The sequence below is a fragment of the Gymnoscopelus microlampas genome, assembly GCF_963454915.1.
Source record: "Gymnoscopelus microlampas genome assembly, chromosome: 10".
Classification (NCBI taxonomy): Eukaryota; Metazoa; Chordata; class Actinopteri; order Myctophiformes; family Myctophidae; genus Gymnoscopelus; species Gymnoscopelus microlampas.
The window spans coordinates 14,270,774-14,285,120 of record NC_139947.1 but is presented as its reverse complement, the minus strand read 5'-3'; the positions used below and the strand labels follow the sequence as shown (position 1 = coordinate 14,285,120).

The 14,347-nt window shown below is 42.2% G+C and overlaps 1 protein-coding gene across 1 annotated transcript in view; it reads right to left on the bottom strand.

Annotated features, from left to right (window-relative positions):
* Positions 1 to 291: 291 nt before the first annotated feature.
* LOC311054079 (fibulin-2-like) overlaps positions 292 to 14,347 on the bottom strand; it is a 78,439-nt gene continuing 64,383 nt past the window's right edge. Inside the window, exons 11-18 of the mRNA XM_084069959.1 lie at positions 13,894 to 14,031; positions 10,984 to 11,127; positions 9,933 to 10,061; positions 6,738 to 6,863; positions 5,690 to 5,806; positions 4,016 to 4,144; positions 2,480 to 2,603; positions 292 to 1,196 (exon numbers count right to left, since the gene is read on the bottom strand). Of these exons, the coding sequence (XP_083926085.1) occupies positions 836 to 1,196; positions 2,480 to 2,603; positions 4,016 to 4,144; positions 5,690 to 5,806; positions 6,738 to 6,863; positions 9,933 to 10,061; positions 10,984 to 11,127; positions 13,894 to 14,031 (1,268 nt within the window). The 3' untranslated portion in view covers positions 292 to 835. The remainder of the gene's footprint in view (positions 1,197 to 2,479; positions 2,604 to 4,015; positions 4,145 to 5,689; positions 5,807 to 6,737; positions 6,864 to 9,932; positions 10,062 to 10,983; positions 11,128 to 13,893; positions 14,032 to 14,347) is intronic.

The following is a 14,347-nucleotide window of genomic DNA, read 5'->3' as shown; positions in this document are numbered from 1 at the left end:
ATCGACGATGGGGACTCCAAGCTACAGTAATAGAAACTGCAGGCTTTCTATTCCTGGAAAGTTAGCATGCTATAATGGAAGCCATTGTTCTCTCATTAATAAAAACTAGTCCATACTTGTGCGCACTCAAAGTATTATGTGCTCTGTTCACTTCATGTGGCACAAAAACTGATACATTTTGGGGACTGCAACCCCTTTATCTCCGAAATGCCTATTGAAAGGTAAAATTCAATACAAAGTTTGCTGCAGTGTTGCGTGTTAATGGCATTGATTGAGCACAATGTTTACACAAAAACGCTATTAAACAGCTTACATTTTGGTAAAGTGAAAAACAGGCATCGTGGTTGTGTGCATATGCTAATGGTCAATGCCTGTGTGCACGTTCAGATCAATTGCTCAAGCCACTGAGGACAACCGTGCGGAACAGACAGGTTTTGATGACAGAGGTTTCCTTATTTTATAGTAGGATAAAAATGATTGAAATATTGTTTGAAAAAAAAAAACTGCCTAATGATGATGTCACTGGTGGGCGGGTTTCTGAATTGTCCACAGCCCTCCTATGAGACACAGACCGAGTTTAAAAAAAAAAGCTACCATTTTATCATGAGCATTAGTGAGGACTAATTACATGAAGATACTGAAGGTTGAAAATGTGTGAAGTCGTCCTTTAAGCGATGTTGGGACCATGTGATGAAATCGAGTGGGGGGGTATAGAGTGGGGTGACAGTGATAATAGGCAGGTAGGCAGGTGGTCTCAGCGGTTCCACCAAGTTCCACAGTGTCCAGGGGGGACGGGGGGTGGTCTCTCTCTCTCTCTCTCTCTCTCCTGGGTGCGTTAGAGCGAGTTGGCCGTGATGAACACGTAGATCTTGGCCTGGAACGTGGTGAAGGCACCCTGCCGCCACAGCTTCATCTCCACGTCGATCAGGAAGTCCCGGGGCGGCTCGTGCACCTGCCGGTTCAGGTAGACGGCGCCCGTGTACGCGTTGAGCTTGCGCGTGCTAAAGTAGTTCTCCTCGTTGCCGGCGGCGATGCTGATGATGACGTTGTCGCCGGAGTAGGCGGGCGACGGCCCGATGCGGAAGATCTGCGCCGGGATGAGGATGTTGGACTGGAAGCTCAGGTAGTAGTAGGTGATCCTCAGCGGGGAGTTCTGGCACTCCACGTAGCCGGGACAGCTGATCCGCTCACAGCGTCTGCATGGCGGGAGGGAGGGGAGGGAGGGAGGGAGGGAGGGGCATGGGTGGATGGGGGGAGGGGCATGGGTGGATGGGGGGAGGGGCATGGGTGGATGGGGGGAGGGGCATGGGTGGATGGGGGGAGGGGCATGGGTGGATGGAGGGAGGGAGGGGGGAGGGCAGTGGAATGTAACTAGGTACGTTTCGTGTGCTGTCGGGCTGAAGATTCTTATCTCCATTTTAAAAACTTCCAGTATTCTGAGAAAACGTATGTTTCTATATCAGCGGTGCTCAAACTTTTTCATGTCAAGGACCCCCAAAATTATATTTATTTGGCCGCCGACCCCCATCTCAAAATATTTTGGTCCAGGGACCCCCAGAAGCAAAGAATAGAGTTAAAAATGTTTGCTTTAAACAATATATATTCAAAGATTTGCACACATTTTCACGATTGTTCTAAAATAGCAGATCTACAAGCTCGTAGCGCGGCACTCGGTGCCGCGCTATGAGCTTGTAGATCTGCTATTTTTGAATAGCCAAAGTGTAAAATAATGCTTTTTAGCTCGAATGAAAAAGTGACACAGATGCGTTCCAGGTCTAAATGGGTTAAAAACCTTTTTCGTCTTTTTCCCCCCGCAAATTAACGCCCCTAGTTGATCATCATACTACAGCATCGCACGAAAGCATCAAAAGTGGCAGATCTTCAAGCTCGAAAAGTGTTTTATATTGTGGCGTTGCTACTTTCTGTGTACTCCCACCACTGATGGGAGGGAGGCAACATCCCAAAACTCACGAATGATGCGTCTCCTTGTGGTTATCTTTTATTCTTTGTATTGACATTCTACGGTTTTCTCTGGTTCTCTGTAGTAGTTAGTTAGGGGTTTTTGATTTACAGCTGTGTTCCTTTATTTTTTAAGTATTGTTCTATTGTTTCCTGTTTTAATTGTATCTGCCAGTCCTGAGTGAATTGTAAATTATGTTCTCCTGTATCCCGTTAGTCTCAGCCAATCATGTGTTAATTGTCCATTATGTTCACCTGTATCCTATTAGTCTCAGCCAGTCACGTGCTAATTGTCCAAAATAGATCCCTGGAGGACCCCTGTCAATTTATACAGTTTAAGTGACTGAAGTCATCATTCATAGTTGGATTCGAGGCCAAATCCTCTGGAACTTTGAATATATGGTCACCCAGTCCCGCCACATCTATATTTATTTGGTGTATTACACATTTAGCCCCTTAATTAAAACATAAAGAATCATGTTTTTTATCGAGGCGGTATAAATGAAACAATATAACTTACGTGTCGGAAACTTTGCGATAGTTTTGTGGACAGTTGAAGGCCAGGCAGCGGTAGCCTCCCTGGATGTTGTAGCAGGTCTCAGCTAGGGAGCAGTTATGGCCCCCGCTGGTGCACTCATCAATATCTGAAAGTACAAGCGGAACATCATGCCAAGGACCCTCAAAATGATATGTATTTGGCCCCCCCATCTGAAAATGTTTTGTGCCAGGGACCCCCAGAAGAGAAGATTTGTGTTGAAAACATTTATAATTACTAAAAATGTTTCAAGATTTTTCTAAAATGTTTCAAGATTTTTCTGAAATGTTTCAAGATTTTTCCAAAATGTTTCAAGATTTTTCTAAAAAGTTTCAAGATTTTTCTAAAACGTTCAAAAACAGGCTATTCAAAATTAGCAGATATACAAGCTCACAGAACTTCGTGCCGCACGTCGAGCTTGTACATCTGCTATTTTGGATAGCCGACGTATAAAATAGGGATAAAAGGGGCTAAAATGATTGTGATGCTAACAAATGTAGCTGGGGACCCCCTCTAAAATGACACAAGATGCTTTCCCGGTATTAACGGGTTAATTTATATTCCGTGGCACGACCCGGCTGCTCTACTAGAGCATAAATTATAGGCCTCAGCCTCAACAAGACAGTTGAACTGTGAGTAACAGCTCCATTATCCCCAACGCATAAAAACTTGTGAAGCCAAAATTGGGGTCTGGAGGGAAAAGATATTGCTCAAACAAAGAGCTTTCAAATTAGTCCAATTAGGTCTTTGAGCCAAATAAAGTGTAAGCTACTGAAGCGTCGAAAAAACGAACCAATTATAATTATCCTCGTACAGCCAATAAAATGTTGAGTTCAGAAGAGTAGACTCAAGGGTTATTCGCTGAAGAACAGGATGCTTCAAAGTAAAATAAAATAAAATGGAAAATAAAGGGGGTGTGTAGCATGATTTATGATCATCGGTGCCGGTTTCCAGTGCGGGACACCATCCTTCAATGAAGTATAAATTAATCCATTAAGACCGGCAGGAACGTATACTGTGTCATTTTGAGCAATAACCATTATTTTATACTTTGGCTATTCAAAAATAGCAGATATACAAGCTCATAGCGCGGCACTCGGTGCCGCGCTATGAGCTTGTATATCTGCTATTTTTGAAAAATCATGAACGTTTTTGCAAATCTTTGAATATATATATATTTTTTAAAGCGTACATTTGTAACTCAAATCTTTGCTTCTGGAGGTCCCTGGAACAAAACATTTGACAAACATTCGCTTTAAAGAATATATATTCAAAGATTTGCACCCATTTTCACGATTTTTTCAAAAATAGCAGCTCTGCAAGCTCATAGCGCGGCACCGAGTGCCGCGCTATGAGCTTGTAGATCTGCTATTATATATATATATATACTGTATATATCGTTCAAGAAATCTAAAATGACACAGATGCGTTCCCGGACCGAATGGGTTAAGTGTGCGTTCGTGTGTGTGTGTGTGTGTGTGTGTGTGTGTGTGTGTGTGCGTGTGTGTGCGCGCGCGTCACCTCTGCAGGAGCGTCCGTTGGGGGACATGGTGTAGCCGGTCTCAGGACAGGTGCACTGGTAACTGCCTGGAACGTTGACGCACTTATAGGTGCATAGTTGACCGATGCTCTGGGAACACTCGTCAATGTCTGGAGTCGAGGGGGAAGGGGGGGGGGGGGTGGATCACACAAAACTGGGTCATGAACCGCACAATGAATCTATAAAAACACTCTAGAGACCACCTCACCTGTTTTCACCTGAGGTGTTATCGTCTCTGTTCGGGCGGAAACTGTCCAAAACTGTTACTTTTCAGGATTCGAACCAAAAAAATTGCGAGGTCGACAAGGTCAAAGACACGTCGCTTCGCACCGCGTTTTCGAGCTTGCCATATTCGGACAAAAAGTTAGAATATGGAGATGTTTGTCCTCACAAATGCTCATAAAAAAAGATTGCACCATTTCTGGCCCGGACAGCTGGCGTATGTATAGCGGTCCGGGCACCTATGGTGCTTCAAGGTAGCCTGACAGCGCGTCGCGGGTTCGAGTCCCGTTCCCGACGAGCTTTGCTGCATGTCTCTCTCCCTGTCTCTCTCGCCCTGTTTCTACTGTAAAAAAAAAAAAAACTATAAATAAAAGGCCAAAAAAGCCCCCCAAAAAATATTACCTACCAGTTACATCATCTGTAAGCAGGTTTGGCAATTTCATTTTTTTTATTTTTATTAACGCAAGAACAATGGCTTCTATTTCAGCGTGCCAACTTTCCAGGAAGAGAATGGCTTGTAGTTTCTGTTTCTTGATTTATAGCGCACATTTTAAAAACAATACAACAAAACAGTACACAAAATAAAAGGAGGGAGAAGTGCCAGGAGGAGGCAAAGAAGCCCCAAAGGGCTTTATACGAGGCCTCTAACTATGTATAGCACAATAATAATAAACATTAGTAGGACGTGATTATAGCTTGGAATCCCCATCGATGATGTCATTGGTATACGGCAGGCAGCTCTCTGAACTGTCCCTATGGCCCGCCAAACAGACGCTGAGTGAGAGAGAGAGTGAGTGAGTGGACGGAAATGGTGCTGTCTTATAACGAGCATTAGTGAGAAGCAATTATATGAAGATACGGTTGAAAAATGAGCAAAGTGCTTCGTTTATTATAAGACCGGGAACGCATCTGTGTCATTTTTTATTTTTTTATTTTGGGCTATTCAAAAATAGCAGATCTACAAGCTCATAGCGCGGCACCGAGTGCCGCGCTATGAGCTTGTATATCTGCCATTTTTGAGAAATTGTGAACATTTGTGCAAATCTTATTATTATTATTTTAAGCGAACGTTTGTACAGTAACTAAAATCTTATTGCTTCTGGAGATTCTACAAATGTCTAATATAAATCCTAACAGTTGTATGAACGTATATGTTGCTCAAACTTTTTCACGTCAACGACCTCCCAAAATGATATGTAATTGGCCGCGGACCCCCATCTGAAAATATTTTGTTTCAGGGACCCCCCCCCCCCCCAGAAGCAAAGATTTGAGTTACAAATAATCACTTTATTCAAAGATTTGCACAGACTTTCCACGATTTTCCAAAAAATATAGCCCAAAAGAAAAAGAAAAGAAAAAAAATGACACAGCGTTGCGTTAATTAATCTATCTGACTCTGAAGTGTGAACACGTTGTCATTAATGATGTCAGACCTTCACAGGTGTGTCCGTCCTCTCTCAGGTAGTATCCTGCTCTGCAGTAGCACTGGTAGGAGCCGTAGATGTTGGCACACTCCTGGCCGCACGGGCTGGACAGACACTCGTTCACATCTGGAGGTTCAGAGCAGAGCAAGGACTTAAAGGGATAGTTCACCCAAAAAAATACTTATTTTCTATCAATTATTACACACCCCATGGAGACTTGAATTCATGGAGATTTTGGGGTGAGTAATCGATAGGAAAAAAGTCATTTTGGGGGTGATCTAAGCTCATAGCGCAGCACTCGATGCCGTGCTATGAGCTTGAATATCTGCTATTTTTGAATAGCCAAAGTCTAAAATATGGATAAAGTGGTTAAAATGATTGTGACGCTTTATTAACTAATTTTGCAGAGGACCCCCTGGACCCCTGGGGGTCCCCGGACCCCACTATGAGAACCAATACTCTAGACCAGTGGTTCCCAGACGTTTTAGCTCGAGGCCCAAAAGAGAAATTTGATGTCTCCCTGGCCGGGACCCAAACTAGTGAAAATAGTGAGAAAAAACATAATATACTTTCCATCCCTGCTCTCATTTCTCAACAAACAAATATTGTTTAATATTTAATGCTTGTATTTATTTATCTGAGCTGAATTCCAAGGACGGACGGAATATTTTGCTTTATTGGAGTATTTTCAATTTTCAGTACTTTTACTCCACTGCATCTCAGAGGCAAATATTGTACTTTTTACTCCACTACAAGTATTTGAAAACTTTAGTTACTAGTAACTTTGCAGATTTGTATTATTATTACAAAACACACATCAACCACTTTAATCCCTATATACTTCGGCTATTTGAAAATAGCCGATCTACAAGTTCACAACACAAAGTGAAGTAGAAGTAAAAGTGCTGAAAATTGGAAACACTCCACTAAAGTAAAACATACCTGACAACTTCTTGAGTAAATGTACTTAGTTACTTTACAACCACTGCTCAATGGTCTTCCCTGAACAAATAAAGAAAAAAGAAAGAAAGAAAGAAAGAAAGAGCAGACAGCGTACCTTCACAGTTCTTGCCGTCTGCAGCCAGGCGGAATCCAGTGGTACAGGAGCAGTGGTAGGAGCCCGGGGAGTTCTCACAGGTCTGGGCACACAGGCGGCCCGGATACCGCCAGCACTCGTTCACATCTGGATGGAGGGGGGGAGCACACGCTTTATAGGATGTCTCTACAGCATTGGTTCTCAAAGGGGGGTCCATGGGGGGTACCAGGGGGTCCCCAGCCCAAATTAGTTAATATAGCGACACAATCATTTTAACCACTTGTCTTACACCATAGTTTGGCTATTCAAAAATAGCAGATCTACAAGCTCGTGGCGCGGCACCGGATGCCGCACTATGAGCTTGTAGATCTGCTATTTTTGATAGATCTGCTAATAATGTCCTGACACATTTACTTGAGTAAAAGGCCAAAAGTAGTGGTATCAAAATGTACTTAGAGTATCGAAAGTAAAAGCTCTCGTTACGCAGAATGTCCCGTTTCACACGTTTTCAAATGTATAAAATTCATAAAAATCCTTTGAAAATAGCAGATCTACAAGCTCACAATACGTCGCATCGCAACGCATTGTGAGCTTGTAGATCTGCTATTTTCAAATGGACTAAATGTATATACTCTTGGTTGCTTGTTTTTGCAGGAAATACACTTAATACTTCTGGTGATTAGTAGTTTTGTTCCCTACCTGTATCTGCATATGTTGAATGCACTTATTGTAAGTCGCTTTGGATAAAAGCGTCTGCTAAATGACTGTAATGTAATGTAATGTATATAGGGCTTGAAGTGGTTTTGTAATAATAATCAAAATCTACAAAGTAACTAGTAACTAAAGTTTTTAAATACTTGTAGTGGAGTAGAAGTACAATATTTGCCTCTGAACTGTAGTGGAGTAGAAGTATTGAAAATAGTAAAGTAAAAATATTTCAAAATTCCAATTAAGTACAGTACTTGAGTACATGTACAGTACTTAGTTGCTTTACATCACTGAGAGACACTATACAACAGCAGAGCCTGTGAAACAGCAGCAACACCTCCCACACTGAACAACACTAAACATTACACAATTCTACACACCACCGTACAGAATACTAAACACTACAGGATGATAAACAGCAGTAGAAAGAACAGAGAAGGCAGAGGCGTTTTGTTATTATTATGGTAGAGTCAGAGGATATCAGAGAGAGAGAGAGAGAATAGAATAACTTGGAAACTTTTCAAACATGAAAGAAAGTCAGAGAGTGTAATAGAGCGTGCCAAAATTCCTGAAAGGGGCGTCAACAAGTGTCTTTTGGTAGCGGCGGACATCTTTGAGGGGTAAAAACCAGGTTGACTTAACCCATTGAGACCTGAAGCCGATTCTACATGTCTCCTAAATCTCAACAGTATTCTGAAAAACGTATGTTTCTATATCAGTGGTGCTCAATCTTTTTCATGTCAAGGACCCCCAAAATGATATGCATTTGGCCGCGGACCCCCATCAAAATATTTTGTTCCAGGGACCCCCCAGAAGCAAGATTTGAGTTAAAAACAGTTCGCTTTAAAAATATATATATTCAAAGATTTGCACACATTTTCACGATTTTTCAAAAATAGCAGATCTACAAGCTCGTAGCGCGGCACTCGGTGCCGCGCTACGAGCTTGTATATCTGCTATTTTTGAATAGCCCAAAGTGTAAAATAATGCTTTTTAGCTCAAATCTAAAAATGAGACAGTTCCAGGTCTCAATGGGCTAACATTGCCCAATGCCACGCCCAATGCCAACGCCCCCCGTGGTGACGACGCGTTGGCACGCTCAATACATGGTTCCATTTGTACACTCTCACAGCTAAAGCTGCGATCCGTTGCTTTTATATATCGTCTCTGTTGGGTGGAAACCTCATACGTCCATAATGTTTTCAGGATTCAAATTTCCAAAATAGCAAGAATAGCAGATCGTCAAGCTCAAATCGAGAGCTTGCGGATCCGCTATTTTTGATGCTTTTGTGTGACGCTGTAGTGTGACAACCCGTTCTCACTCCCGAGGCGTCACATTTTGACCGTCAGTAGCCCTGAAACGTCAAGTTTTGACATGACGGGACGCAATGGCGACGTCGCATGTTGACAAAACTGTACCTAAACCTAACCCTAGTCCTAACCTCACAAAAATATACCTAACCCTAACCTCACAAAAACTGTGCGGAGAGAGGGAAAAAAAAGTCGAGAGAGAAAAAAATAAGTCACACCCATGGTGGAATTCGATCACGGGAGGTTGCAGTTACTAGCTAAGTGCTGCTGCCAGGTTAGTCACCGAAACGCTGGTCAAACCCTCAATTCGAGTAGTATGTGAAGCTCCAATACGTTCCTTGCAGGGGTCGCGCTAGGATTTTAATCTGCCGGTCCCAAGGATTCAAATTTACCGGACATCTGACAAAAATAACGGTCATAATTATTTTTATGCATTAATGACAAGCAGGTGCGTAAATACAGCCTAACACTTAGGCCTACAGCATTATATTTTGGATTGAGCTATTAGAACATGAACCATCATAATATACATAATATACTTACACAAATACATTAATTACCTACATTACCATTTGCGCGTGCTGCGTGCGTAATGGTTTCTCAATCAATTGCGTTTGAATGCATTTTCTAATCAAAGGGCACCGCACAAAATTGGGCATTTCAGATTAATCCTTCATAACGTGGCTCAGCTGACCTGTTAGGGCAATAACTGATAGACCACTACTCACTCACAGGAGGTTATAGCCTACTGTATAGTTAGACAGTGGATGCCGTCCGTGCGTCTAGTTGGGACAGCCGTGGGAAAGTTGATGAGTTGTGAGAATCTTGTGGTCTCCTCATAGAGCTATTCAGTTCAAAGTGGTAACGTTTACTTTTAACGTGTCCACCTCATAGAGTTAAAAATAGGTCCACGATTATGATTAACGTCGTGTTTCACCTCGATGCCATAGTTGTTGCAGTAGCCTATAGCTGTTGTGGGGAGTATTTACAGTGTTGGATATTTCATCTTCAACCTGCATTGTTGTTAAACTGTAGGGCAACTTGCCAACTTTACTCACAAATGCCCTTGTAGTAGCCTAGTATCAGTGACATATTCTAACTCGTAATGATACAACTTGTGTGTGACTGACTGTTTACATACACAACTTTATAACTTGTAACTGTGTGTGTGTGTGTGTGTGTGATGAGGGAACGTACCGACACACGTCCTCCTGATGGAGTCGTACTGGTAGCCCGTTTGGCAGTCGCAGCGGTACGAGCCGGGCAGATTGTGACACAGCTGGCCGTCTCCACAGCGATGCAGGCCGCCCTGACACTCGTCCACGTCTGCAGCAACACACACGCGCACACACACGCACACACACACACACACGCACACACACACACATAACAGGGATGGAGATTAGAAGTAGGAGGAATGAGTTGTAGGTGTGTGTGTGTGTGTGTGTGTGTGTGTGTGTGTGTGTGTGTGTGTGTGTGTGTGTGTGTGTGTGTGTGTGTGTGTGTGTGTGTGTGTGTGTGTGTGTGTGTGTGTGTGTGTGTGTGTCCCGCATCCCCCGCGCTACGAGCTTGTAGATCTGCTATTTTTGAAACATCGTGAAAATGTGTGCAAATCTTTGAATAATATATATTGTTTTAAAGCGAACATTTTTAACTCAAATCTTTGCTTCATGGGGGTCCCTGGAACAAAACATTTTGAGATGGGGGTCGGCGGCCAAATGCATATCATTTTGGGGGGTCCTTGACATGAAGAAGATTGAGAACCACTAACATAGAAACATTAAGTTTTTCAGAAAACTGCTGGGATTTATGTAGAATCGTCTAGAATCGGCTTCAGGTCTTAACCCATTAAGACCTGAGGCCGCGTCTAAAAAAAATCCAAATCCTAAAAAAAAAATTGGGAAAAAATATAAAAAATAATTTTCACGATTTTTCAAAAATAGCAGATATACAAGCTCATAGCGCGGCACTCGGTGCCGCGCTATGAGCTTGTAGATCTGCTATTTTTGAATAGCCAAAGACATCTAAAGTGACACAGATGCGTTCCAGGTATCACTGGGTTAATGGGTTAAAACCCTGAAAGCATGTGTGCCTTCGATTTTTGCGTTGACTATTCAAAAACAGTACACGTACAAGCTCGCGGCTTGTACATCTGCTATTTTTGAACATTTTTGAAAAATCTCGCAAGTGTGAGAAGCGCTGATTTAGAAGGCATTTGTGTAGAATTAGGCCTACAGGTCGTTCTCACCGATGCATCTGGACGCATCGGGATTGGCGTGGTAGCCGCGGCTGCACATGAGCACCCTCCTCTGGCACCTGTAGGAGCCCGCCGTGTTGATGCAGGTGAACCCCGGACTGCAGGGCTGGGACACACTGGCACACTCATCCACATCTATACAACCCAGGGGCACAAGAAACAACCGGGATTTAATGACACACAAGAGAGAGGAGAGATGAGACAGAAAGAAAGACAGATTCCTGCTTCACTCTGCAGCCACACTGTGTGAAAATCAAAGCAACCCACTCATCATCACACATCACACTTGCATTCCCAAAAGAAAATTGTGTGTGTGTGTGTGTGTGTGTGTGTGTGTGTGTGTGTGTGTGTGTGTGGTGTTGTAAAGTAACTAAATAAATGTACTCAAGTTACTTCTACTCCACTACATCTCAGAGGCAAATATTGTACTTTTACTCCATCACAATTATTTGAAAACCTTAGTTACTAGTTACTTTGTAGATTTTGATTGTTAATAAAAAAAAAGCATATTAACCACTTCAATCCGGCCATTTGAAAATAGCCGATCTACAAGCTCACAATGCGTCGCATTGCGACGCATTGTGAGCTTGTAGATCTGCTATTTTCAAAAGATTTTTATACATTTTGAAAACGCGTGAAATGGGACATTCCGCGTACTTTTACTTTTGGTACTTTAAGTACCTTTTGATACCAATACTTTTGTACTTTCACTCAAGTAAATTGTGAACATTTCATTGCAGTATTGATACTTTTACTTGAGTAAAACACGTAAGTACTTCTTCCACCACTGTGTGTGTGCGTGCGTGCGTGCATGCGTGCGCGTACGGGCGGGCATGTGTGTGTGTGAGAGAGATTTTCTCAATTTTCTCTCATTTCTCAGAGCTTCTTTCTTTTTTTATATATATATATATATATATATGTATGCGTCCTTTTTTACAGTGGCGGCGGGGCGGCTGCCTCAACACGCCTCAGTTCCTGCCCCTGGGGGCTAATTCCACAGCGTTGGCTCGTACTGCAGGAGGACACAGGATTGACTTTCATCCGCCCCACTGCAGACCGTCTCTGATCTGCTCACCTGTGTGGCATTTAACCCCTTCAACCCGGGAACAACGCGTCCGCGTGTGTCATTTTTAACATTTATTTGGGCTATTTCTTTGGGGAAAATCGTGAAAATGTGTGCAAATCTTTGAGCGTATATATACGTTTTTTTTTTTACTCAAATCTCTGATTCTGGGGGTACCTGGAACAACACTTTTTGAGATGGGGGTCCGTGGACAAATACATATCATTTTGGGTGGTCCTTGACATGAAAAAATATTTGAGAACCACTGATATTATAGCAACATACGTTTTTTTGTTGTTGTTTTTTTAACTGCTAGGATTTAGAAGACATTTGTAGAATCCCAGAGTTGAGTTAAAAATGTATATATATATATATATATATATATATATATATATATATATATATATATATATATATTCAAAGATTTGCACAAAATGTCAAGTTTTTTTTTTTAAATAGCAGATATACCAGCTCGTATCGCGGCACCGAGTGCCGCGATACGAGCTTGTAGATCTTCTATTTTTGAATAGCCAAAGAAATGTAAAAATGACACACAGATGTGTCCCCGGTCTTAATGGGTTAACCCCTCTGTCGCTGACTATAGAGCCCCCGTCTCTATGCATAGGCCTAGGATTCAGCTTCAGGTGAGACGGATGCATACAGACCCCCTGCGGTGTCAGTGAGCAGACATCAATTAATTGTGGTGGAGTAAAAGTTGTACATAAAGGAGTAGCTCACCCAAAAAAATGCGTATTTTCTATGAAATGCACACCCCATGAATCATTGAATTCATGGAGATTCGCATTCCTCAGCAAATCATTAGATTACCGGCGGAAAGATGCTAATGTATCCGGTAGGAGACTCAAAGGAGACTCTTTGAGTCTCCTACCGGAAATACATACGGTCATTAAATTATTGGCTCAGGAATGCGTCAAAAACTAAAAAATCTCCATGAATTCAATGCTTCATGGGGTGTGTAATTGATAGAAAATAAGTCATTTTTTTGGGGTGAACTACTCCTTTAAGTATAGTACTTTACACCACTGCATTTAACCCCTCTGTCACTGACTAGAGCCCCCCGTCTCTACATAGGCCTAGGAATCAGCTTTAGGTGAGACAGACACATACAGTATACCCCCTGCGGTGTCAGTGAGCAGACATCACCCACCTGTACATGAAACTACTACGGCAGTGATTCTTGCTAGTTCACACTATCACAGTGATTTTGACAGCAAATTTTGATTTAGTTTTAGTCATAGTCCTTTGAATAAAATTGCATTTAGTTTTTGTCATATTTTAGTTTTGAAATATTTTAGTTTTTGTCTAGTTTTAGTCGACTAGTATCATAAGATTATTCGACTTAATCTACAGTTGATTTAGTCGACTAAAATGTATTTAGGCGGTGCCTTGATGGCGTCGTAATGGATGATTTTACACTTGGTTGCATGCTGAAAATAGCCGATCTACAAGCTCACAACGCGTCGCAGCCGCGTTGTGAGCTTGTAGATCTGCTATTTTCAGAGCGCAACACCTGAGCACAACCAAACATAAAATGACCTGTCTTTTAGTTCTACTGGATCTCTTCTCCACTATAGTCCCTCACTAACATTTTAGTCTAGTTTTTATTTGTCGACGAAATAGTCAATATATTTAGTCTTAGTTTTAGTCATCGTAGCTTAGTCTTTATTTTGTTTTTATTGAGTTTTCGTCAGTGAAAAAAGGTAGTCGACGAACATTTTTCGTCATAGTTTTAGTCGACGAAATCAACACTGCCTGCACATGAAACTACTACGGCAGTGATTCTTGCTATAGTTCACACTATCAGTGTTCTTTCTCACCTGAACAGTGACCCTGCACGTCCTGGGTGAAGCCGGCGGGGCAGCGTGGTTTGGGGTTGCAGCTGAACGAACCCTCCGTGTTCACACACTCGAAGCCGAGGCCACAGTTATCGGTCCTCTGCGCACACTCGTCCATATCTGTAGAGAGAAGGACGGATAATAAGCCATCATGTTATAAAGCAGTGGTTTTCAACACTTTTCATATCAAGCTCCATTATTTGTTCGGCATCTGAGCCACGGAACAACCGGATGAGATTTAGACTCTCAGATCCAAAATGTAGAATATTTTGTTGTCGTTGGATACAATTTTGTCCACAATTCCATGCTGTATTGATGTGGTACCATTAGGAGAGATAACAGGCCAACATTGATCAAAATAACAATTAAAGCACGACTTCACCGATTTTCAACCTATCTTCATATAATTGGTCCTCACTAATACTCATGATAAAAT